Source organism: Sarcophilus harrisii, chromosome 1, assembly GCF_902635505.1.
Source record: "Sarcophilus harrisii chromosome 1, mSarHar1.11, whole genome shotgun sequence".
Taxonomy (NCBI): domain Eukaryota; kingdom Metazoa; phylum Chordata; class Mammalia; order Dasyuromorphia; family Dasyuridae; genus Sarcophilus; species Sarcophilus harrisii.
The window spans coordinates 309327964-309355715 of record NC_045426.1 but is presented as its reverse complement, the minus strand read 5'-3'; the positions used below and the strand labels follow the sequence as shown (position 1 = coordinate 309355715).

General features: G+C 32.7%; 1 protein-coding gene across 29 annotated transcripts in view; it reads left to right on the top strand.

Annotated features, from left to right (window-relative positions):
• Positions 1–27752, top strand: part of RBFOX1 (RNA binding fox-1 homolog 1) — a 1689737-nt gene that overhangs the window by 1622207 nt on the left and 39778 nt on the right. For 21 of the 29 annotated variants that reach the window (XM_031951810.1, XM_031951238.1, XM_031951046.1 and 18 more), the window contains one exon: positions 11970–12102. In XM_031951810.1, coding sequence (XP_031807670.1) covers positions 11970–12102 — 133 coding nt within the window. Of the gene's footprint in view, positions 1–11969; positions 12103–19178; positions 19219–27752 lie in introns of all 29 variants that reach the window. The other 8 variants (XM_031952171.1, XM_031951877.1, XM_031951936.1 and 5 more) reach the window with 1 other exon arrangement.

Here is a 27752-nt window from a genome sequence, read left to right as displayed (position 1 = left end):
AAAGAGCATTTGATTCAGGATACCATCTCCAAAATGTAATTAATTCTATTACATTCTATGCAATAAAGTTAAAGGGTTTTTAAAAATCTGACTTATGACCTTACTGGTAAATAACAATTTTTCCTCCTTCTTCCCATTTCATAGCATCATGATAATTTGCTTACTCTATTTAACTTCCCTCTCCAGGTGCTTAATAGAAAAAGATCAGACTTAACATTGAAATATGTCACACTTGAACAGGCACCTTCCTTCAGTTTGGCCCAGGGCCAAAGCATAGTGATTAGGCATTTGTTGGTACAGTGGTAGTTATTGTTTTGTATGTGCAGATGTTCTTTACCACAAATGCATGTATTATTTATTGAAATATTCTTTTTCCACATATATAGAAGGAGAAAAAATAAATTTGTTGTCTATATTGAACTCTCTTACCTCTGTAAGTAAGAGACATTTTATTAAAATCAAGACAGGTTTATAAATCTCAAAAAACACCACTTTTTATCCCTTTTTGTAGTCCTTAACATCCTACCTTCTAAATCCTGTTGTCTCTTTGGTTTTCAGTGTTCTTTAAAAATTTTTAAATCTCTGTGAAAGATTTTTATTCACTGTCCCCTGACAGTGGGGGGACATTTATCTAGATCTATTATCTATTATCTAGATGGGCTCATTTGTATATTTATATTTTTCAAGTGTATTATTCTTTTATCTGATGTTGTTCTGTTTTGCAAAGTCTTAATGATGTCCGAGTTGTTTCAATTTTAGGAGATTTAAAAGGCTAAGTAAGTTTTATGGCTGTTTCAGAGACATGGTCTGAGGATAAGAAATCATAGGTTAAATGATTGATACCCAGTTCTCTTTTTGCTGGGTTATTAATCTCAATATAGATGGTGTCATTTATATTTTCATGTACTTTTTTTTTCCTTTAAAAGACAGCCAGTAGCAGAAGTACTATCCCATGGTCTGCCCTCAAACATCTTATTTGTCTTGATATTTCTTTTACAGAAATACATATGACAGATAAGGAGTCACTAGAGAATCCTTTTGCTTTGTGTCAGACAGATATTAAAACAATAAACTATGTTGCCCTGGGATTCTAGCTCATGAACAACCAGAAAACAACAAGGCAAAGATGAGATGTTTTTGAAAGGCAGTGAGGCAGTTGTTCACGGAAATTCCCTGGAAACCCTTGGTCCTGTGATACTGTTGACAGAAAGTATTTTTAAGGTTCACGTTTTCTTAAGTGGATCAACCAACTGCTTGCTATTGCTTTAAAATTTAAGTATCTGTCATTTTTCATCCTCTACTGGCCCTTACTTGGCAATAGGAAAGTCTTTAATCAGTTTGAAAAGCATATTAAGAAGATCCATTGCTATGAATTTTTACCACTTGGTTGTACTTGACTTGTTTCTCAGAAATGATGTGGATTTTAAAGAGAACAAGTCAACTCTTAAACTCAGGCTGTAAACCTGTCATTGATGTGCAGGGAATATGGCATTTTAAGTATTACTAGTATAAGGTAAGAATTTTGAGGCTTGTTGGTATTTATGCTGATGTTCACCTTGCAGGGAAGGTGACCTGCCATGCATTTTTTTTTTTCATGAATTTAGAGCAGCCTACTTGCAAGAATGTTACATGGAGAGATTTAGTAATTTCCCAGAGAGACTCATTGGTTGGGAATCTGGAACTGTTCTTCAGCCCCATTTCTTCTTACAAAAGCCTGGATATTTTCTCAGGGTTGCTGAAGGTACATGATCTGATGGTCCCCATAGGGTTTCTGATCTAATACCATTAGTCAACATGACCACCTCCATCAAAGAGATTTTTGTATGCTAGTCCATATATCAGAGTTGCTGTAGATTCTATTTTCATAGATGCTGCATGGTTTCTGAGCTTTGATAACTAACTTTCAAAATTGGATGGCATCATTTAGCATTAAACTGTAGGAACATTGTTGCTCTATTCATTCCATGTAGTTGCAGTGGTCAAAGGAAAAAACCATTCACTTGTGACCAACTTTCTATTCACTAACTTCTTTATACTAACTGGATGATCCTCTGATAATAGACACACAGTTTGTCACTGGGACCATATATAAAGCCTTGCTCATTTTGTAGGATGTGCCTGAGCTACTCTATAGAAATGCTGTCTGAGAATCCACGTTTATCTCTGAATCACATAGGTACACAAGAGTAGGGCTTTAGTGGAGAATGAACACTGATATGCAAGTTGAATAAATGGAGTATGTACACAATTTATAAATCCATGATCAATTAACACCTTCAGATTATCTTCTCTTAGGAATTTCTAGCAGCCCTGTAATTCAGTTGGAAATCCAGGCTGGGATCATGTAGCTAATTTATCCTGCTTGTGCTATTTCTTACCTTGAGACACAGTAGCTGCTTGTCCTAGGCAACCATCACATCGTGAATGATGTAACAATTGGACCTGTATATGTATTAAATAAAATAATTATTTGTGTAAGTTATTTGGTTACTGTGTTACACTGTCAGGAAGCTAAATTGAAACCGGTATGTGTTTTGTCAAATAATAGGTTATGACGAATCATTTTATCTATATTAAAATGCATCTCAGCATTGTATTTTTAGCCCGGTGCTTTTTTGTCTGCCTTTTATTGCTCTTGCAGACAACAGAAAGTAACTTGGAAATGCCTTCTGTGGCTCTGCCAAGTTAAACACTCCACAATTGAGATTCATGCTCCCTTTGCTGAATGAAATGTTACAAAAATCCTACCCATGGGGAATTGTCAATATATTTGAGTAGGCAGATCACAAATATCACTTCCACACTACAAAACCTTATTATGTCACATTCAGGAAATAAGACATCCTGAATATGTCTTTTGAATTCATTCATTTTTCTGGGGAAAAATAATTTTGCTAGTGAGCAGGAATAATGCAAAAATAACAAAATTCCTTAAAAATACTCAAAATATATTTAAGTAGAGAATGTTTCTAAATTTTGAAGCTCGAAGTTATTAGCCCAAAGGAAATCCAACTCTCACTTTTTTATTTTATTCCTTCTTTCTACTCCTATATCAGCCAAAAAGTGATGTTATCCAGATTTTGTATTATATGATATGAGAAACTGGCACAGTTCCAATTTTTCCCCTTTCAAAACCACTTTTAAATTAAATTTAGACATTTTCAGTAAGATTACATATTCTACAAAAAAAAAATAAATTCACTAATGAGAAGAGTTTCCTGTACATTTCAGTCCTTGTATACTTAGTTCAATATTTTGAAGTCTATAAGAATTAATGAAATGATGTGTTTCCAAATGGCTATATATATATATATATATATATCATACTAACAGGTTTTTTTCTACTTGTGCAGATATTTCTTTATTCAATCATTTGAGTTAGTGTCTACATAATCAAAATGGAAAGTTAAATCTAGATAATTTTGACCAACCAACTCATCTTTGGTCTCCAAACTCTGATAATAAGGAAAGAAAAATGTGAATGATCCCATATGGCTTATATTTATTGATAAAAAAAAAACTCACCGAATAATTTCTCAAACCTGTCTTATTTCAGGTATATAGGAAGGCTCAGTATAAAGCTATAACTTAATATGTACTGTTTCAAATGGTGAAGAAAACATTGCATTTTCTCTGCTTCATATATCTTATCACAAATGGAAACCAACCCATATAGCTAAAGGAAAAAGAAATAAGATTGTCACTTTTCTTTAAAATGAATTCTAGATAAATCTATTGGTAAGATTTTCATATACATGTGAGCTCTGCCAATAGATAAATTAAGATAAATTGACTCCGAATGTATGGAGTCTTGGTATGACTGCTATAGCAATAAGTTATAACACAGACCTGCTTTTCAACAAATCCTAATGTTGTTGTCTATACATGCACTATTTGCCACTGATTTTAATTGAACTGGCCCATTGTTGAAATGATACATTAGAAATAAAATACTATAGCATTGCTGATTTTTTTAAAAAAAATAATAGCATTACCATCAATTTATGGAGAACTTGATTGTGTTGTCATGTTGGGGCTAGTGTTGACATAGCCTGTCAACTTATTGAAGTCTTGATTCAACATATTCCATTAATAAATTTGCAGATAACCAAACAAATGAAGTTGGGACTCATAGAGTTACTTGTAATATTCTAGAATTTTGTTTTTCCCTATTATAAAGAATGTTTTCAGATTGAATATTATAAGAGCACAAAGGAGAAAAGATTATGATGTCTTTTAAGTACTCCCCAGAATTCTTTATTTTTCCTTTCCTCTTTTATCTGCCTCATATCTTGACTTCATTCCACTATCTTTGATGCAGAGAGCTGTATTTCAGTTTCATGACCACATGTATGCAAGTGAATGACAGCTTCAAGTCATGCATGACTGCACCCTGGAAATCCTAACACATAAGTCCTGTGATTTAGGTACTGAGTTGAAGTGCCAAGCAGAAGGTCCTGTTATAATCTAAAGTTGTGTTCACTTATACATTTAGATTTCATGAAAATGGACAAAAAGATTTTTAACGGAAATATAAAGTAAGCACAGCTTGAGCAACAGATCAACTCATTTCAGATTTTATGTGATCCTACTTTATATATATATATATATATATATATATATATATATACATATATATATATATGATAGAAGCTTAGCTTCAGACTACAAAGAATAAAGATCAACATAGAATCATAGATATATAGTTGGAAAGGATCTTAGAAGCCATTAGCCCCTTGTTTTACAAAGAAAGGAACTAAGGCAAAGAAAAATGTTATAAAATTAGGATTTGAATGCAGGGCCTCCAAATCCACTACTCTTTTCAAATATTTTTCATTATGGCCTTATTTTATAAATACAAATACGTCCATCAAAAAATATCTTGTCCCTTGCCTAAAGTCTATAGATAATTTTTAATACTAAAAAAGGCCTTTATAGACTGAGGGTTTTTGTTTTGTTTTGTTTTTTTGGGTAGCAGGATTTACTCTGTTAGGCTTTTAGACAAGTTCCAATGGTACCAGTCCTCTCTCTTTTTATTTGCCTGAAAAAAGAACTATACATCGCAATATATATCTAGAAATTGGGAAGCAAAGGTAAATTGGGTAAAAATGAAAGTTCTTGTTTAAAATATCTGTTGTTTTCATTATAGATGCTGCTTAATCCACTAACCACACATATAAAACACACAATTGTGCCTTCTCAAGGCAAGCCAACACTATTAATTTGAGTAAACAGGGAATAAATTTGCATTCTAGTTAAATCGGTATGTGTCATCATTTATTTATTTTGAACTAAGGATTCCTGACTACTCTCCATCTCTGTAAAGGTTGCTTGAATTTCACAAGTAGATGTGACACATGCTTCCTCAATATTTTAAGGTAAGTGTTGAGGAAAGCTATTTTATTTAAGCCAACAAAATATTTTCCTTCATACATAGAATCCTAACTAATCAGTATATTATTACATATACGTTGTCTGTGAATATTACTTAGCATTAAATCTATAATTTGGTCACTGTTATTTATCTTTTGAGATGATGCCTAGGAAGCCCTACCTTCGCTCTGAGGTCCATGTTAGGGTCAAGCAATCATCTTCTGCCAGTGATTCACTCCAACTGACTTATAATTGTGCATGTCTGAGTATTCAACTTCTAGGAAAGAAACTTTATTTCTTTTAAGGAGGATATGGAATCCCTAGATATCTAGCAGTGGAAAAAAAATAAAATGTGTTATTCAGCACAAATTCATGCCTATATGTCCCCTTTCTTGCCAACATTGTTTTTCTAAATATATAACATAAAAACTTCTGGCTAATTTGGATTTGACTAAAACTTTTGTACCATGACGTTATGTAAAAGGATTCAATTATGGTGCGCAATGTTTTGTAAGTAACTATCTCCCATAAAAAGTTAATTAATCAGGGTTGTGTCAATTTCCTCGTGCCATGTCAATTTGCTGCAAGGTAATTAATCACTAATCGCCCACCAAGCAGCAGGCTGAGGGAAAATCCACGAGTCATTTATTGTCTTTCTGCAAATAAATGACACACGCAGTCATGAAGAAACACATCTTGCCTTTCATAATATTTTTATCGACACTTTTGCATGTTGTAATAGACTGTAGCAACAAGCAGCTGTAGTTCAATGGAATATGAATATTAAAGAAACAAATGAGAGCAGATTTATAGGCCATTGCATTTCTGTTATGTCAGTTTTGAGATTAAACTGAGCAAATGAACAGTGAAAAATTACTCTTCCATGTGGAGAATGGTGATTAGACTTGTACATTAATTAGAATTTTTTTTTTCCTTTTCAATGCATTTCAAATGAGAACATCCTATATGAAAGTGTTTGTCCAAAATGTAGATTTATTCATTTCTAAACAACAGAATTTTATATCTACACATATTTTTTTATGGTGAAGATAGTGTGGCCTAAATATGTACTTCATGGAAAAATATATTGTAAATGTAAGAACTACAGCATCTTCCTAATAATATGAAAATAATTTTGTAAATGAAGAAGGCCATTTTGTAGGTATTTATATAGCACCACTGAATTTCCAAATAATTTATAAATGAAAACACTACAATGAATTTTCTGATAATTTATAAATGAAAACACTATAATGATGCAAAAAAGTAGTTTGAAAAACTTTATAGTTTTGATTTAGCATTTCTCTGAGGACAAAAATGGTCTTCTTGGATGGCTCAACTAGGTATTATTTAAGAGTATTCTACCATTAATGGGATTAATGCACATTACGACATGATTCAGAGAAATATGTGTATATGTATATATCTAGGCATACACACACACACACACATATATGTACATGGTTAAGAGTTATTTGAATAAGCAAGTTTTAAAATGATGAAAAATCAGAGTATTTAAAATTTTTGTTTTATTGTGTCATACGGTATTCTGCTTCTGAAATTGCTCACTCATTGAAATATAGGATTCTATTTATCTCACCTCAGCATGCTACCTCTTATGCCACTTCCTAATTTATTGGCCAGCACTTGTGATGGGAGTTCCCCCAAGGGGAATCCTGCTGAACTATGGCTGTAATGTTGATATAGCTTTAGCTTCCTAGAATTTTGCAAGTGAAAATTCCCTATAATAAATTATCCACAGACTAATTCAAACCCAAATTAGCATTAAAATCTCTCCATCTTAAAACATTCACATGGTTTGGAGAGGTGGCATTATGGAGTAAAGGGAGATGAAGAGTGGGAAGAAGAAAGATTCATTCATCCATTTTGATGGCACACCTTTCTCCGGGCATATGGCAGTCTCATGCAAATTCAAACCAGAGCACAAATGCAAAAGAATAATTGCCCATTAAAGCGGTTGTATATTTTTATAGCTTTGATGCAGAATCTTCCCCCCTGTTGGTTTTTGCATCTGCTACTCTTCCATCTATCCCAGAGCTCTAAAACTTTAATATGCAGTTTATAACCCTCAAGTATTTTCTACTGGTTTTGTGTTTCTTCTCTTGGGATCTCTAGGTTTGTGGAAATATATCATGTCCTTTTGTGTTTGAAGATAACCACTGTTTTAAAATCCAGAAATCACAGTAGCCAGTTGTAGAAATAAATAAAATTCAAAAGTTATTTGACTCAAGTAGCAGTACCTCTTATTGTGAGTTGGGACAAAACAAACATTTAAGGGTAGAGGAAATAAGTTATGAGATGAAAACCTCAGGTGATTATATTGGCTAATTTTTCTGTTTTGCCCTACTGTCATTCATATACTCAATTGCATTGTGACACTTTCTTTTTATTGAGTTTCATAATATAACACTTTTTAAAAAAAGAGAATTTTAGTTTTATAAACATTTACAAATATTGACTTTGTGAGACTGCAGACGAGAAAGAAAGATTCAGGTAGGGATGTTTATTTGTCAACAAGATGTGCAAGGTGTATGTGTTCCAAAGATTCCTATGCAATGGTCTTTTTGAAAAAAACATTTTTAGCTTATAGACTAAATCCAATTTTCATTGCAGTGATACCAAATTTTTCACTTTGATTCATGCAGGATAAAGTTTAAATGGGAACCTTTCAAGAATAATGAACCTCAGGATATGTTTTCCCCTTCTCCTAGTCAGATATGAAGTGATTTTTTAGTGTTAGCAGCCCACCCTGAATATACTCCATTGTTTCTTATTAATGACTTGTTTCAGTGTTTATTAACTTAAGCTAAAATAGTCAAGTCAAACTCAGATGTGCAGGCTTAGAAATACATTTCCTTTACCATGACTTTAACTCACATTTCAGTAAGTTGATGAGAAAGCCAATGTTGGACAATTACAATTTTTCTCTCTACATCTCTTTTTTATTTCAGTTGGCCAGATTTTGTGAACTGCCAAAAATGTTGTCATTTTTCCTTTTAAATTAGGTTGAAAATTTCTTTAATGATCTAACAACTTCATTAATTTATTAATTCAATAAGCATTTACTAAGAATTTGTTCTTTTGTTGAGTGTTGGGCCATGAAATCAAAAGACAAAAACAGAACAGTCTTTGTACTTCAAGAGCATACATTCTATCGACAGCAAAACAAAAAAAACATATAAGTATATACAAAATATATGCACATAAATATGTACAAAATATATAAAGTACTGGAAGAATGGAAGTAATCACTGCAGGAATCAGTAAAGACCCCAAGTAGGCAGTAGTACCTTACATGTGCTTTGAAGGAAGCTCATTACTTTTCTTTGTCCACAAAATTAAATGGAATAGAGACATGGTTCTATATAGTGCAAAGAGAAAGCTGCTTCTCTTTTATTCTGCATTGTATAAATTATCTAGATTAATTGCTTCAAATATGCAATTTTATGTGTTACCTTTATCTACAAAAGCATACTGGTAGAAAAGGGATGATCCAACCAGTCATCACAGTGGCTGCTCTGAACAATAGCCAATAACCAGTTTGATATATTTCCTCCTTGCTCCAAACTCCCATTTTTTATAATAGTTTAGGGAAGAAGGCAGTATGTATGGGTAAGTATGGCAAAAAAAATTAAATATGTATAGGCCAGCAAGATGATTACTTGTTCCAATTTTGCATCCTCTCTTCCTAATGGTATCTAGCATATGGTCTTGCATTTACAGATGTTTTGCAAATATTTGTAAAGTTGAAGTATCTGATCATTCCCCCCCATCCCCATATATATATCATATTCTGGATTTGTACTTTCCTATGTTTCCAGAATGAACAATCTTTTTTATATGGTGACAGAAAAAGATATTAATACCTCTCCACATATATTTCCTATCAAATTTGTGTACTGTTCTCCAATGTGAACAAAATTGATACTCAAACACTAACATCATTTGATAATAATAAGTACTTAACAAAATTAAAAATTGTAAGAATTCCAAAATTGTTTTCCTTTTGTGAATAATTTGTTTTTTCATAGAGCAAATGTGTTTTCTAAGTTTGTAGTTTCTGGGTAAAGGCAGTATATATAAAAATGGAAATTATCACTCTGGGAACTACGGTTGTAATATAATAATGAAAATTATCATCCCGGGAACTCTGGGTATTATATAGTTAAATCATTTGTCTATTGTTCATCAGCAGATACTTCTTGAATAATCACCTTGTATCTGACACTATATTTAGGAAGCTTGTAGGATGTAAAGAGAGGGCCTTTGTCATCAGTGACAGAACTCCAAAGTGTATTCTTCTCTCAAGTATATATTGTACTTTGATTACCTCAAGCAGACAGAAATATCCTTTGAAATCCATTTGTTGTGCATGCTAAAGGGTATATACCAGTGCAGATTTTCTGTTAATGTTCCTTGCCCCTGTTAGTGATAACAAATTGATACAAATTCTACATCTTGATGGCTTTCATGACCATAATATACATTTGCACAAATAAATGGATTCCAAAGGGTATTTCTGCCTACTCAACGTGTTGCTGTTTAGTCATTTCACTTGTGTTCAACTCTTTGTGAACCCATTTAGGCTTTTCTTGGCAAAGATACTGGACTGGTTTGTCATTATCTTCTCCACCTCATTTTATGAATTAAAAAAAAAAAAAAAACCGAGGCAAATAAGGTTAAGTGATTTGCCCTAGTATATGTTGGAGGTAGGATTTGAACTCAGATCTTTCTGATTCTAGGATCTGAACTCCTTTCACTGAGCTACCTAGCTTCCTGTCAATATATAAATATATTATATATATATATATATGTGATAAATATATATAGAGAGAACATATATATATACATATATATATATATATGTATGTATATATATATATATATAAAATGGATACTTGAGTGAAGAATCCTCTTTGAAGTTCAGGTCTACCATATGGATGGCCTACACTGCCCTAACTCACAAGATGGTTTCTCAGACCTTTGTTTTGGTTATAGAGATCTAGCCTCTCTAAGAATATTAAATTTACATCCTAAAATTGATTGCCTAGACATCTTTGCATTCCTTTAATAAAATAGGAATTTCTCTAATGCAGTCTGCTGGAAGCCCCAAAGCCATGTATTAAGACCTGTAAATACCTTACATGACATCTAAAAGGCATTTTCTTTCTTGTAACAAAGAGGTATAAAATTGAATACTGGCTTTGCACTTTTAACAGAATGTTCTCCTCTTGCTGTATTGTTGTGGTTCTGTTTCATGTTGTATCTCAACATCTAAATCCTAAAAGAATTACTGTAAAACCTGCTTGTCGCTGAGAGGGATCTTGTAAAGCTTGGAAGGTACTGTAGCCAGGTGATAATGGATGGGTCAGCATAATTACAGTATTCCCTCACCCAGGCAGCCAGCTGCTTCAGCAGATTGTGAATTTTTCATTTTCTTTATTTCAAAATTCAGTGTGTTTCTATAAAAACTTAATATTTAAACTGTGTAAAGACACATCCAGAGTCAAATCCACTCTCCTCCCTTCCCCCCACTCCTGAATGTGGAAGCAAGCTTCTCATCTCGTTGCTTCTTCTCATTTATGATACTAAGATCTACTCACTTTTTACATTAAGATTCACACCTTTCTGCTATTTAAAGCATATTTGTCGAAACACCAGCCAGGAAATCCAGGTGCTACAGACGGCATATGGTAAAAGGAAACCTGAGAGGGAAATAAAGCTGGAAGGTTTGCTCTCTTTTTACTTTTAAAGTTTTCAGATTAAAATAGAAAACTTAAATCAGCCTGGTATGGTTCATTCCCTTGCCTTACTATCCTGAAATCCTCACAACCTCTGTTGAATGGGAAATGGGAAAGGGAACAGGGATGAAGAGAATCTTTCTTATAAATATTAAATAGCATATTGCCTACCACACCAACCCCTGCTCTGCTTGGGCCTTAATTCAATTCTAATAGTAAGGTATTACAAACAGCTTACTTTTGAACCCAATCACACAAGTTGGCTCATTGTTTTTTAGCAGGAAAAATTCTCACATTCCATTCTTTTGAATTATGTTTTAACAATATGTTAAACATGCAAGAACACTTTTCTTAAATCAAATCTCATCTTTTTTCTGTAGCTTTCCCTCTAGAGTACCAGGGCTAGAGTCAGGAAGATCATAGGGCAAAGTCAGCCATAGATACTTGGTAGCTGTGTGATTCTGGTTTGCCTCAGTTTCCTCATCCATAAAATAGGAATAATAATAGCTCCTAACCTCATAGGGTTATTGTGAGAACCAGATGAGATCATTATAAAGTGCTTAAACAGTACCTGGAATACAGCCATGTAACATGTAACATAATATAGATTAAATTATTATCTAATCTAATTATTTTGATCTAATTAGAATAGATAATCTAAGGATGAGTTCCTTACATGAGGAAACAAGAATCTATAGGCTCTAGGAAGATGGTAGGTTTCCTGCATCCTCCTTCTGTGTGTCCACATGTACATAATAAGAAATAATTTGGGCTTTGCTTCCCATATCTAATCTGTCCATCTTCTCCTTCTCCTTTCTTTTCTATCTCCCACAGTGCCTGGCTTCCCTTATCCAGCCGCAACTGCAGCTGCTGCTTACAGAGGAGCCCACCTCAGAGGCCGTGGCCGTACAGTCTATAACACCTTTCGAGCAGCGGCTCCTCCTCCCCCAATCCCAGCCTACGGAGGGTAAGTCTGGCAGTCTCCCTTGGCCCTAACCCCTAAGGCACTGAGCTGTTTGTGAGTGCAGTGCATGCTGGTCTTGTCTCCCCACTGGAACCAACCCAGCATGCAGCCCCTCGGAGTGCCTGAAGTGGAGCACCTTGCACCGAGTATTGAAAAATGAGTGTAATTTGTCCTGTCATGGTTGGTGGCTTTAAGCATTTTATATGTCACATGTTGTTATGTAAATTCTCTTTGAGACTGAATGCTGTAGAACAGAGAAATGGTTACAGCTAAAGATGTATTTTTTATGATTGCAAACATCTGGTTATTAAGGAGGTTGGATCATGCTTAACCCTTGAAATTGGGCCCCAGACTATTTTTATACACAAAAATCATGGTGATGTTTTTGTGCCCCTCCCTAATGACATGTCCTGAAGTCAAGACTTTGTTTTATGAAGTGTTTGCCAAAAAAAGGAGAAGAAATTAAATGAGCACCAATTCAAACATAGACTTATGAAAAATGAATTAAATAAAAATCATTTTATTTCTAACATTTGCCTTTATTTTCTCCCTTTCCTGGGGGAGTATAAGGGAAGGGACCAAAAAAAAAACAAAAAACAAAAAACACCTCTTTCTTTCCCATAACTGGCTTGGTCCTGCATTTTGTGACTCAGCTATTGCTAAATCCTAAGGGAATGGTGGTGAAATTCTATTTAATTACTTCTAAGATCAAGTGGAGTTGTGTGGTCTGATAAAGTTATCATGAGACATTGTTCACCTGTGCCATTGAGGTCTATGAGGAATTGTAATAATACTTGACTTTAATCAAGGGAATATATGTGTAATTCAGTGAAGGAAAATCTAATTAGACCAGGAAACAGATTTCTGAGGTCTGGCTTTCTTGATGTTCTAGATTGTCATTCAGAAAGCCGTTAGAAAAGTCAAGACATTTTTAAAGCTTTGCAGAATTGAACTTTTAGTCATTAGACACTGAGATCCTCTTCCTAATGTGGTGTGTTTTACCCACAATATATATCTAATTAGTTGAGATTCAGGAGATTTTAATCAGTGTGTCATGAGCTACCCAAACTAACCTAGATCAAAATGACATTCTCTAATTCCTCCTTTTCGGTAAATTGGGAATTTTATGATGTATAAATGATATATCAGATCTTCTTATTTAATCAGCTGTGGTAGTGTAATCATAATAATGAGCCTTGGTCATATCAGGACTGTGGCAAGCCCATTTTATGGATCTGGTAATTCAGTTATAGAGAAATTTTTTTTTTAAGGTCAGTACATGAGTTTCAAAAATCAAAAAGTTGCTTTCTAAATTCATGATGCAACTAAAATGAGGTGCTATCGTTATAAATGCACAATTGCACTTATACCACAGTAGTTTGTCATAAAAGTATCATATCTCAGTAGAGAATAATTGCATCTTTTTGGTATGGGTATCCATAGTATCTCATCACTATACTGAACAAAAAACATACAAGTAAAATGATATAGCTTATTCTCACATGAATAGTTTATAAAATCTTAGAATAACACACCTGCTATAAAATTTAAATTTGCTAACTTATAAGAAAAGTAGTCTTTGTTAGAGATAGTCATGCATAACTAATTAATGCTTTTTTCACAAGGGAGCTGTGTAGCCATATTCAACTTGCAAAAATAATGTGTTTATGAATACTCAGGAAATTATTTGGATTTAGCATCCTAGTGTCATTCCTAATAATTTTTCTAATAGTAGTATACCTATTTCATTTGCTGATGAATTGGTCTCTTATAATTCAAATTTAATAGTAAAGAATTAGGCAAAATTCTCAGGAGATCCAAGTAAAACTCAAAAACAAAGGCATGTGCTTTCAAAGAACTATGAAACTGGGACTCTGGCTTTTATCCATATGATAACTAAGCAACTGCATGAAAAGTTAAAAAAAAAAACTTCAGCTTATCATCTGGAAATTTTATTTTTCATGATGCCAGATATCTGGAGATTTGCAACCATTGGATAATTGGGTGTCATGTAGAACAAATATGTTAATTTTAGTTATTTTTTCCCTTTTCATCTTTGTGTTTTGGAATTGTATAGATATATCCCCAAATCATTATGAAGTCTCAGGAGATCATTTTGTCCTGAGAAAACAAGTTTGCTTCAAAGTAGAAGTCGAATTGATACATTGAATACGGGGTCCATATTCTCATCTACTTTGCTCATTTAGAGTAGGAAAAGGTGGGGAGGAAGTTGACATCTAACTTGTACTCAGAAAAAACAAAGGAGCATGAACAGGGGCCCAGGTGGTTATGATTTTGCAGGTAAGATATTTTCTTTTGGTGAATTCTCTCCAGAATCAGGGACTTGTGGCAAAGCTCTCTCTCTTCATTACAGACCTCTTCTGGTTATTGTTCTAAAGTTCATTAGCTCTTGAAACAATTAGCCTAACTTGAAGGTTTCCTTAATTTGTCTCTTTTTTACTAGAAATCTTCTCTCTAATGAATACCACCCTTTGGACACATGTACACTCAAAATATTCATTCGTGGAGCCAACATGGTCATTGCCAATATGGAGCCAACAAAACCACTTAGTTTTACCTTCATATCTTCTGATGACAAAGCCTGAATCAAAGGAAATTTATAAGTTCTATTTTAACATGTATAAACAGAGGCTTTTTATGAATATGACCACACTAAATTAGTTGATGTGTACCCTGAGGGCTTAATTAATTTATCAGGACAGCCAATATTTTCTAATAGTCAATGAGAGGGACTGAGTAGCAGGAGATGCTGGATTCTGGACTTGGCTTTCTCTTTACCGCTCTATATAATTTTTGGTCATGCACCTTGCCTCTATATGCCCCTCTTTCCTCATATTTATAATAACCATATTAATACCCTAAAAATAATTAAGAGAGATTGTCAGTGTGCTTCATGATATTCAGGATCATAAAAACCAAAGATAAAGTCATGTATTGGTGGACACTTGAAGAGTGGAACTTAATGGAATTCCATTAGTAATACCTTTAGATGCCTTATAAAGTACAGCTCAAATGCTAGAATGAAAATCCTTGAAGTGTTCCATCCAAATCAACCAGACTTTAATCATTTCCCCTTTTCATGTTGACTCCAGTTTTCATTGTTCATTGATTTTAAGTGCTAGGTGTAAAATACCACCACCTTCCACCATTTTAATATCTTTCCTCCAATATTATAGCATTTCCCCCCAAATTTTAGAAATGGCACAATTCTACAGTAGAGAGACATTCTCTAAATGTTGAAAGAGGCATCTAAATCTAATAGGACAAGAGTTTAATATCATAATTGTACTTTAATTCCTATTCCTAAGAGAAACAGAGAGAAGTTGAGTACTTTTAAAGTGATTCTTAAAAAGCATTTTTTTGTTTCTGCATGTCTTAGAAGCCATATTTGATGCAGAGTATATTGTTTTGATATAGCCCTATATAATTATTTTAGATTTTATTTAAGTAAAAATGATTTTACTTTGGTACAATAACTTTAGGTTTCTTTTTTCCTAAATGTTTGATTATCATTATTACTTTCCTTTAAAAATGAGATGTGACTTTGCATTATGATGCTGTAAAACCATAGTCCATCTTGGCAGGATTGACAAGCATTACAATCCCCTTTGCCTATATCAGCAACAAGCATAATCTAACAGGGCTACATCTGTGAAAAGTATGACAGGAATTCCTTTTCTCGTTATTTATTCTGGACTTCATTAAAAAATACCTGCATATTTATCCCATTTCAATAATCCTCCTTTACTATTAATTAATGTAAATTACCAGGAAGTGGATTTCTTATTGCATTAAAGAGAAAGAGAGGCAGAGCTACTGGACAAATTGATTGTAACATGTTACATGAAATATAAATATTACCAAATAAGTTTTGCTTTTTGGTAACCAATAAAAATGCATAAATAATAATAAAGAATAAATAAGTATTCTAGTTAAATAATACCACATGAAAATCAAAAAATGTTGTGAGGAACCCTATCTGATGTCAGTTATTTCATTCAGTTCAAGAAATGTCTATTAAATACCTCCTTAATGCAGAGTGTTTATAAGCACTGGGGGAGATTCAAAGATTAAATTATATATATGGACCTAACTTCTTTTGGCTGATAATTATAACAAACAAATGTTGATTAATACATGAGTTGGGATTTGTTTTCTATGAGTCAGCATTATTTTTCTTCTACAATGTCATCTTCCAAATTGAGAGTTGGATACTCCTTATCTAAAACCAAGTTTGAGGCCTAATTTAAGAGTAATTATTGGATTCTAAGCCATTAATACACAAAGGGGTCAATTCTTGGATTACTAGAAAGAGATAGGGATTTTAAGCCTCACTCTTCTCCCTAGATAGCTCATGTGTACTTATCCAAATCACCTAATTTGTTGGCCCCCTTAATTTCCTTATCAATTAATTGTAGATAATATTACCTATCCTAGCTCTTTATAACATTATTAGAAAACAAATAAAATGAATTATATGGGCACATTGAAAAATTTTAAAGTACGAAAGAAATGTAACTGAGATCTTATCTATATACAAATTATGCCATATTTAGAGATGGACAAAGCAGACAATTGAGTCCATAATTTTGATCATATAGACACATAGTAATGTAAACTTAATAAAAATGTTTTGCTTAAAAAAACTACTACTAAATCCCATCCTCTTTCATCAACAGTGGGCTTTTTTGCTTAAATAATATCATACCTTCATCTTTACTTCTTATAAATACAACATATGAGTTAAAAGAAATGGAAACAGTCCTCAGTTTCAGTTATATTTATGGCATGATCAATATGATGATATACTGGAAAGAACATTGGCACTAGGAGTCTCAATAAGTTAGCAAGCTGAGGCCTAAAGAGGTGAAGGTATGACTAAAGTCAAATGATTATCATATAGCATAGCTGGGATTATACCTAGATCTTCTACTTTATCTTTCTGGAAAAGTAGACCATGATTCTGCTGAGAGTACTTTAGTTTCTTTCATATACAATCTATTGAACCCAATTCAACAGGCACATAATAATGCCTTCATTATACAAAGTGTTGGGGATTCAAAAACAATAAAACTTTCTTTCAAAAAGAAAATAACATTCTTTCCCTAAAGAAACTTGTATTCTCCTGAAGAAATACAATATTTAAACAAAGAAATAAATACAATATTTTTCGAGACTAACAGAATACTAGCAACTAGGGGAATTAAGAAAGACTTCCCTGGGAAGATGATTCTTAAGCCGAGTTGTAAAGGTACAGATTCTAAGACGGGGAAATTATTCCAAGCACAGAGAAAAATCTGTGCTCAGTCATGAAGGCAAGAGAAAAAAAAAAAGAAAATTTAAAAAATAACATGTAGACCAGCTGGGCTAGAACACCAAGTACATTCTTAGAAATGATTTAGGAGTAATTTAGTATAACCTCCCAATGCAATGCTTATCAAACGTGTGATTATCATCAATCACAATTATCAAGAATGAAATGTTTTCATAATATTTTTCTCTATCTTCTTCCCCACCCCCACTACATCCCCAAATGTTCCCTAATAGGAAGCAGAATAAGGCAAATTAGAATAGAAATATTTGAGGTTTTGAAATGTGACTATATCTCTAAGTTTCAAAGACCTCTGTTTTGTTCTGTTGCACCATATCAATTTTGAGGCCCCTTAGAATACTGAGCTTATTTCAAGAAGGACAAGAACTATGTCTGTTTGAATTACTTAAAGAGAATCAAGACAATAGTTCACAATATTTTCTATTTCAGTATGTTGAATTAGGAATTTAAGATGCTTCTCATATAGGATCGTAAACGTTAGTCTTAGAAAATAAAAATAGAAACAAAAACAGTAGAAAGCCATATCTAGTCACCTGCTAAGTAAACATTGATAAGTTCTACATTGTTAAAGAGGTTACTTCAATCTTTAGACTATTATCTTTGAATAGTCTTCTTTGGACACACATTTCAAATTCTAGACCAAATCATATACAGAGGCATTCATATGTTTTATAAAATGATTTATGTTTAACAAATTAGTGGTTTGGAGGTAAAACTAGCTTTAATGGTGAAATCCAGAAAGGCACTTTAATGAACAAGTGCTGATTTTCTGTATAAATACTTTCTCCTTTAATAAATTTAACATATACATACTCTGTCAGCATCAGGAATCATTTGAAAAAGCCACATAAAAAGTGAATCAAATAGGTTCCCTAACTTGTAAAATTTCCATTTGATTCCAAGATATTGGGATTCTTTGTTTGAACTAGACCAAGAATATTTGAAAACATTGTGGATGTTTTTTTTTCTATTCCTTTTCTTCTAGAGATTGTGATTCTGTAAAGGTAGTTTTGTGAAAGGTAATTTATGGATTGGGTTTGTTCTGTAATAATTTGAAATAGTTCTAAGAGTCTGCAGGTTAATTTTCATGAATCAGAGAGAGATTTAGAGTTTGAAGGTAATGGTTTAAATTTACATTGTACAGTTTAGGATGAATGAAATGTAAATATAAGAAAAATGCATATGATATCTAGAGGATAAAAGGAAATTCCAGGGTTTACTTTAGTTTCATATTTTTAAAAAGAATTCTCCATTTTAAAAGAAAAACCATTCAGCTGTTTCCCATTACAAAAACATAACCAAATAAACTACAGTTTCAGAGTACTTATTTGCTAACATTTTATATATTAAGTAGAAAATTTGAAACTTGACTAAATGCAAAACTAACTTTCAAAAGTAGTATTTGTCTAGGCTTCATTTCTTATAACTCAAGAGCTTCTAAATTTAGAATTTATGCATTTCTACATTTCCATTCTTAAAAACTCAGCAATTTAATAGAGAGTACACCACCATTCCTTGCTACTTGGCTAAAACAAAACGCAAAGTTGATTTTCCCCAGCTAGAACTATTGATATTCTGCCCAACCTCCTTAAGCAATGTGAACACTGTCCCCTTTATAACTTTTTCATTCTTTAACAAGAATAACCTCACCAGTTCAGGGGTTGGTGTGTTTGCATGTGGAAATGCACTAATATGGATGTTTTTCTTTGTGTGTGCATCCTTGCAGTGTTGTTTACCAGGATGGATTTTATGGTGCAGACATTTATGTAAGTATTCATTAATGTGCATGCTGTCCTTGTACATTCCAGGAGTCATTCTTTTTACAAGTTTGCTATGTAGTTTTACTCTGGGGTATATATATATTTTTTTTGTTTTTTGCTTTTGTTTATTTGTTTGTTTTTGTTTTTTTTTTTCTATTTTCTTTTCCTGACCTGTCAGAAAAAAATTGAGAGGACTATCTTTCAAGTTGAAAAATCTCTCTGCTCGTTATAACTATTGTTGTTTCTTATAGTTGAATGAACTTTTCTGTCATTTTTAGAATGAATACAGACTTAAGAAAAAATTCTTTTGAGAAATTAATATCTCCTCTTTCCTCCTCTATAAAAAAATGTGCTCTCCAAAGTTGTTTAGTTTTGCTTCTTATATGTCATTAGAATAATACTAGGAACACATATGTGATTTTGATTACTCATTTGCAGTTAAAAGGTATTTTCATGGCTCTGTTTCCACTTGTATTTGTCAGAATAAACCTTTTATTAGTTATTTGTAGCAACAGTAAAAAACCACTGTCATCTAACAGGGAGACTAGTAGGAAATTATGTTAAATTCTTATCATAAAACATTTCAAATCTTAAATCTCAATTTCTATTTTCTCTCTATATATGTTATAGTTTATAATAATAAACTAGATATAAGGATACAGTTCTGAGAAAGAATATTTTAATGGAAGAAAGAACACTACTTTTTACTTAATACTAAATAACATTCTAAAATATTTGTTATAATATGAAAGTTTTTAGAACTTCATATAAATAATGAAATCATTCCACCCTCATTGATACTCTCCCTTTAAGGTGCCCAAATAATTTTTGAATTATAAAAACAGTTCACTAGGTCAACATAACTGCTTTTTCTTTACCAAATCCCAGATCATATCAGTATTTTAACTGCATTTATGATCTTGGGCAAGTCAATGTGAAGAAGTAATTTTGGGAGAGTGGTTCACTTATAAAGAACTAACAATATAGACATTTATCACAGCCACAAAAGATTCACTTTATTATGCGAAATAGCTGATGGGCTAAATTAAAATGATTAAGGAAGGTTGATTCATATATGATAAAGCAATGTGTTCTGAGTGAAGCCAATCTTTAAAGTTGGAAGGAAGAAGGGGAAGGCAGCAAAGGTAAGGTCTAGAGAGTAAGGGAGGAATTGGAGAGAACAAGTCAAGAACAAACTCAAGAACAAACTCATAGGTACATGACAAGGGATGGGGTAAAACAGAAGGAAATATAGTATGTTTTTTAGATATGCAAACAACCCTAACTCTGTGTGTGACAATGGAAAGAGGAGGGATGGATTTAAGCTTCTTATTCAAGTTCTTGTTTCACATTATATACACTTACCTGGGTCTCATCATCCTCACTGGGTTAAAGAGAGTTGCATTTGATGATCTCAAATGTCTATTCCAGGTTTAACATTCTCTGATCTTAGAATTTTAAAGGAAAATTCTATTTTTATTAAACATAGAAACTTACTTTCCTTAGAATCAATTCATCTCTTGTTATAACTAGCTGACTACAATTAAAATTTAGGGGTGAGATTTTAGTCTCAAGAAAACCTTACTAAAAGGAAGAACAGAAATGAAAAAAGTCATTGGTCACCTATATCTTTCCACTGAATTCCTATGAGAATATGGGATTTCATATTTTTGAAAAGTCTAGAAACTATATGGGGAATTATTTTTCTAAGATAACACCTTGTAAAAATTCACTTAGTATATGTCCTAGAAAATATGTATATTGATATCTGGATTCTTCCTATTTCTCTTTAGGGGGCTGAGAATAGCTTCTTTGTTGATTTGAAAAAAGAATTGAGTGGGAATTATTCTTTTCTACACTAAAGTCTTCTTTCTATTTGATTGAAGAAAAATTGAACTGGGAGTCAGGGAATTTGAAACCTTCCCTATTTCTGTTTCTAATTAATTTTGCCATTGGCCTCAGTTTCATCATTTGTAAAATGAATATGTTGAATTAATTAAATTATAATCTTATAACATATTATAATATAATCTTATATATTTACTAATATAATATAATCACATTATGTAATAAATAATTATAATTAATTAAATCTCTGGCTTCAAAATGCAAAGATTTGTGTTTCCTCTGCTTTAATGAAGACAAATATGTTTATCATTAATTCACCTAAATCATATGTTCTTAACTTTATTAATATAAGGGACTCCTTTGGCAAATATATAAAGCCTATGGACTCCTTAAGAAGAAAGATTTTTTTTTTATAAAAAAGTTTAATCTTTATTAACATCTTTTGTTTCTTTTTTATAATAGCTTTTTATTTTTCCAAATATATGTAAAGATAGTTTTCAACATTCATCTTTGCAAAATCTTGCTTTCCAGATTTTTCTCCCTCCCTCTCCCAATGTAATATAGGTTAAATTTTCTAAACATATTTCCATATTCATCATGTTGCATGAGAAAAATCAGATCAAAAGGGAAAAAAAACACCAGAAAGAAAAAAAGTTCACAAACAACAACAAAAGGTGTAAATACTATGTTTTAATCCATATTCAGTCTCCATCATTCTTTCTCTGAATGTGGATGACTCTTTCCATCACAAGTCTACTATAATTACCTTAAACCATCTCATTATTGAAAAGAGTCATGTCTATCAGAGTTGATCTTCATATAATCTTATTGTTGCTATGTACAATGTTCTGTTGGTTCTACACTTCACTTAGTATCAATTCATGTAAGTCTTTCCAGGCTTTTTTGAAATCAGCCTGATTGTCACTTCTTATCAAACAATAATATCCCATTACATTCATTTAACATAACTTATTCAGCCATTCCTCAACTGATGGGTATCCATTAAATTTCCAGTGCCTTGTCTCCATAAAAAGTCTGCTACAAACATTTTTTGTACATGTGGGTCCTTTTCCCTTTTTTTATGATCTCTTTGGAATCCATACCCTGCTAGATCAAAGGATAAGCACAGTTTAATAACCCTTTGGGCACAGTTCTAAAGTGCTGTCCAGAATGGTTGAATCAGTGCACAACTCCACAAACAATGCATTAGTGTCCCAGGTTTCCCACATCCCCTCCAACATTTATTATCATCTTTTCCTGTCATCTTAGCCAATCTGAGAGGTGTGAAGTGATACCTCAGAATTGTCTTAATTTGTATTTCTCTAATCAATAGTTATGTAGAGCATTTAGAAATGACTAATTTCTTCATCTGAAAATTGTCTGTTTATAAAAAGAAGGATGCTTCTAGGAGAATATTATCTTTTTTAAATAGTATTTTTCCAAATACTTGTAAAGATAGTTATCAAAATTCATTTTATAAGACTTTCTGTTCCAAAGGCAACCAAGTTTCTACATTGAGATGATAGAGTTGTCTGACTTCAAAAGAAAAACTAGGTTAAAAACATGATGCTTAGAGAGTCCGATTTCTAGTCAGTAAAAGGAAGAACTTGGAACAGATGTATCTGGGTGACGCAGATGATGGTAGGTCCCAGAATTAGATTTGGTCATTCTAGGAATTTACAATGACCATTTTCTTTGCAAAAGGTAGATTTTATTTAGGTAAGAGATTACAGATAAAAGGAAAGGATACAATAGACACTAGGAATGGTAAACTTGAAATAGAGTTGGGAGAGCATATGAAAGATAAATTCCTTAGTGGAATTCACAATTATCCAGTAGAAAAGGAGCACCCCGTGAGTTTGGGGCAAGTCCTTAGCTGGTAGGCTAAATCCTGAAGGGGATTTAGCACCTTAAAAGAGTTAGTTAGCTGTAAGGAGAAGTAGATTTGGGAAGCATAATGGAGTTAGGGGAGATACCACATGGCATGGAAGAAGGGGAAGAAAAAAGATACCATGAGACAGAGTGCTCTGGTGGACTGGCCTAAAGGAAGACAGCAAGCCATGGAATGGCCCATAAGAAGATTTTATAAGGAAAATTTAATCTCAGGGACATGACTGGGATTTCTGACAAGGCATGGCAAGGTGAGACTGCTAGAGACTCCTAGTTATTAGAGAAACTCTTGGACCTCAATTTCTTCATCATAAAGTGAATTTCCATGACAAGAAATGGATGATCATTTAGTTCCTTCCTAAATCTTATAATTCTATAAATTAAGACTATTCAACAATAGAAAGGGCTGTCTCTGAAAGTAATGGACTCTCTTGATAGGCTTTGAAATTGTAAAATTATAAAAGGTATAAAAGATGCCTCTCCAGTGCCTTCCTATTCTTAAGATTCTGTCCTGTTAGAAATGGGTCAAAGTTTTCATTATTATTATTGCCTTATTCAAGGTTTGGAGATATTTTGATGAATAGTGTATAAGAGTAATCTCAACTCACCCAAGGAAATCTTAAAGGAGGGGAAAAGACCCACATGTATAAAAATGTTTGTAGCTGCTCTTTTTGTGGTAACAAAGACTTGGAAAATAAGTAGATGCTCATCAATTGGGGAATGACTGAATAAGTTTGGGTATATGAAGATAATGGAATGCTAATATTTTATAAAAATGATAAACAAGGTGATGTTAGAAAGCCCTGGAAATATTTATACAAACTGATGCTGAGTGAAACAAACAGAACCAGAAATACATTGTGTATGATAACAGAAAGGATGTGCAATGATGGAATATGACAGACTTGGTTCTTCTCAGTGGTTCATTGATCCAAAGCAATCCCAATAAATTTTGGACAGAAAATGCCATCTGCATCCAGAGAAGAAGCTAAGGAGACTGAATGTAAATCAACATGTACTAAGTTCACTTCTTTTTTTCCCGTGTTTTTTTTTTTAAATCTCTCCCATGGTTTTTCCCTTTTGCTCTGATTTTTCTCTCCCAGCATGATTCATAAAGTAATGTATATTAAATAAATTTTAAAAACAAAAAACAAAAAAGTTGCCTTAGCTTAGACTTTTTATTATACTTTTTAGATATTTCCCATTATAATAATTAACATTCATATAGTACTTTAGGATTTGAAAAACTCTTTACCTTGATTATTTGAGTTGTCCCACAACTTCATGAGACAAATACCACAATTGTTCCTATTTTACACATAGGGAGATTTAGGTTCCAAAAAGTCAAATGACTTGCCCATAAATAAGATAGCTAATAACTATTATAGATAAATTTGAATCCAAGTTTTCCTCCCCTTTGTTCACTCAGCTCTTCTTCTGCCTTCCCTGTGAAATTTCTTTCACAGAGACTTATGCCTTCAGCTAGTCCAGTAATGAACAACTTTGGTGGTTGATGTTAGGGTGTAAATTATACACTCTTTAAGTGCAAGTCTCTATAAGGTGGTGGTTGTTTTTTTAGGTTTGTTTTAGTTTTGAGTCATTTCCCTCCTCTTCCCTCCGCCGTGCAGCTAAACTTAACCATTTGAAGCTATCATATTTATGGGGGGTTATTTGAAATAATATGTTCAAGGATGCATTGGTATAAATCTTTATTCTAAGTCAATTAATTTTTACAATAGATAGATACTTCAAAATGCCCTAAAAGAATGCTTTTCTTCTCAGCTCCAACTCATTTTTATCGTTGGGCTCACTGATTCTTTACAGACCAGGAGGGGAAAAAAAGAATCTGTCCATAAGCAGAAATGGCTATATGCATAGGAATAAATTCTCTTTGAGAGATATAGTCAGATATTTGGCAAGACTGGCACATATGGAAAACCATAGGATTGTCAAGTATTAGAGTAGTAAGTCAGAATTCTAGTTGATTTGCCTGGATCATATCGGAGAGAGATGGGATAAATGAATTTTAAAGGAAAAAAGAAAAAAAAATATTTTCCCAGTGTTCAAAATAGTTTACTGATTAAAAAAGTGAAAGAAAGTAGAGTTGAAAAGGATTTAGTATTAAACAGTCTAGTAGAATTTCTTTGTTTAGAAGGTTGTTCATTTGGAGCATATGTTATTAGTGATAGCAATAAAACAAAGCTAGGATAAGGAGAAACAAAGGAGGAGAAAGAAAGACAAAGGAAGAGAGAAACATTGGGCAAAATAATGATCTATGTAAAAGTAACAGTTTGCTGGAATCATGAAGGTGTCACTATGAGATTATTATTCAGTTTTCTTTAGAACACAGAGGGCATTACAATTTGCTGTTGGATGGATGAAGTGGGTATAAGTAGAGCAAAAACTGTTTTTTGACCTTAATATGAATTTCTTTGTTGCTTGAACCTTGAAACAGCATGACTTCTGAAAGCAAGCACTGAATTACCAGATCTGATAAATTGTGGATGACCCAAGGGAAAGCTTCATGCCCACATTTTTCTTAGGAGCCCATATTATAGACCCTCCTTATACATCATAATAGATTTCTGTTTGGTTCTTTAGCAATTAAATCCTCTTAAATCACAGATAATATATATTCAGTTTATCAGAAGCACTACATTATAAGGCAGCTTGGTGGTACAGTGTTTAGAACACTGTGCATGGAGTCAGGAAAGACCTTAGTTCAAGTCTAGGCTTAGATGCTTACTAGCTCTTTGAGCATGAGCAAGTCACCTAAGTCTGTCTGCCTCAGTTTCTTACTCTGTACACTGAACTGGAGAAGGAAATGCCAAACCACTTCAGTGTTTTTGCTAAGAAAATCACAAATGGGATCCCAAAGAGTTGAATACCACTGAAATAACTCATTGACACTACCATATAGCAAATAATACTGTACTGAGGTTCTAGAACACTATTAACCATAGCATGTAAAGAAAATACAATAGATTAATAATAAAAATATGTAAAATCATATTAACACTCAGAACTTCAGGTTGATGTGATATGGTGAAATGAATTTTGGATTTGGAGACAAAACATCTGGTTCAAATTCTCACTCTTCTTCTTACTAATTACATTATCTAGGGAAGTCACTTTACCAAGCTTTACCAAGTTTCCTCATTTGCAAAGAAAGGAAGTTTGAAATACATAATATGTTAAGATCACATCAAGCTCTAGGTTGATAACAGTGCTCATTACCATTTAAAAAAAATTGAGTTAATGCCTTTCATCCTTTGATCTGAAAACCAAGGAGTGCTAGTAGGGACCTGATTGACATAGTAAGAGACAAGGAACACAGGGAAGAGACAAGGATGACTCTGTAATAAGTACACAAAGTACTAATTTCCTGACCTTAGACCTTACCATAAATCTATTCTATCATATTCAATGTATTGTCTGAGCATTTGTTTTGCACAAAGTACTGTATTAGACACTTGGCCTGAGGAGGAAAATATAAATATGTAATGTGATATTACTCTCAAGAATTTTACACAAAAGATGTGTTTTGTAGAGACCCATAGTATCTGTACCTGAAACATTTAAGGAATAGAACAAGGCAGAATATTCCTTAATTTTGGGGAAAGGGAAAAATATAAGAGAATCAATAAATACCTCTTAAATGCAAAGTTCACTAATTCATTGACTTCAATATAAGCAAGAGAGTTGTTTAGGTAACAAAATTAATTTGAGAGAAATCCAAAACACAAAAGAGTATTTTTTAAAGACAAGGCTCTGTAAAGTGCTTACAATTAGGTATTTGTATTAGACCTTTGAGGATTTGAAGTGAAATTATTCCTGTTATATGAAAAAAAAACTTATTTTTCTGTCCAAAAGGTTTCCCTTCACCCCTACCCCCATTCTGTACCACTATTCATAGAAACCAAAAAGGGAAGCTAGTGTGTGAAAGGTGTCTAAACAAAACACTTATTGCAAGTATGTTCTCTTTTACTGTAAAAGGATACCATTTAATGTCCTTTATGAAAAAGAACCCAGAATAACAAGGCGGGATAGTAACTTTTTTTATTTCATTATGTTCTTAGTTTTCAGGTTGAATTCAAATGAGCAAAATGTTCTTGGTCTTTTAACAATTTCAATTTGTGAAAATATATTCAAATATGATTGTACTAGTACATTACAGTGAGATCTCAATTAATGTGATTAAATGAATTCCTTTAAATGGTAGTAGTATTCAAATTTGAACTTCATATTTCTATTCAACTAGAACAAACAACAATATTTTACATAATTACAGCTTTGTATAGTGAGAATTTGAATACATGCCACTTCTTCAGGGCATTATTTGCACAAATTTGGACCTCACCAAAATTGTATTACTTTATTCACAGTAATTAGCCTACAATCTAAAATTCTCAGAGGGTCTTATATACAACTAAAGACATGAATATGATTCTTACAAATGAGTAGTTATTATGACCTGTTTAAATATGTATTGAGGAATCAGAAGCCATGAAATTACCATTTCTTTTTCTTAAAAAGCATATCCATATTGTATACAGCCATTCCATTTTATGTGTTTTGTATTATTTTTCCTTCATATGAATTTGGAATTCACATAAAATCACAACTAAGATTCAGGAAATTTTTTGTGTCTTGGAATTTAGTGTGATCACACTTATCTGCTATGTATGTATAGCTATATATAGGTTTATCTATATATTGGTAGAAGCAAACTTGTAAATGAATTGCTCTGGGATTTTGTCTGACTTAAGCGTTTTTATTTATTTCAGTTTTTGCATTGAAAA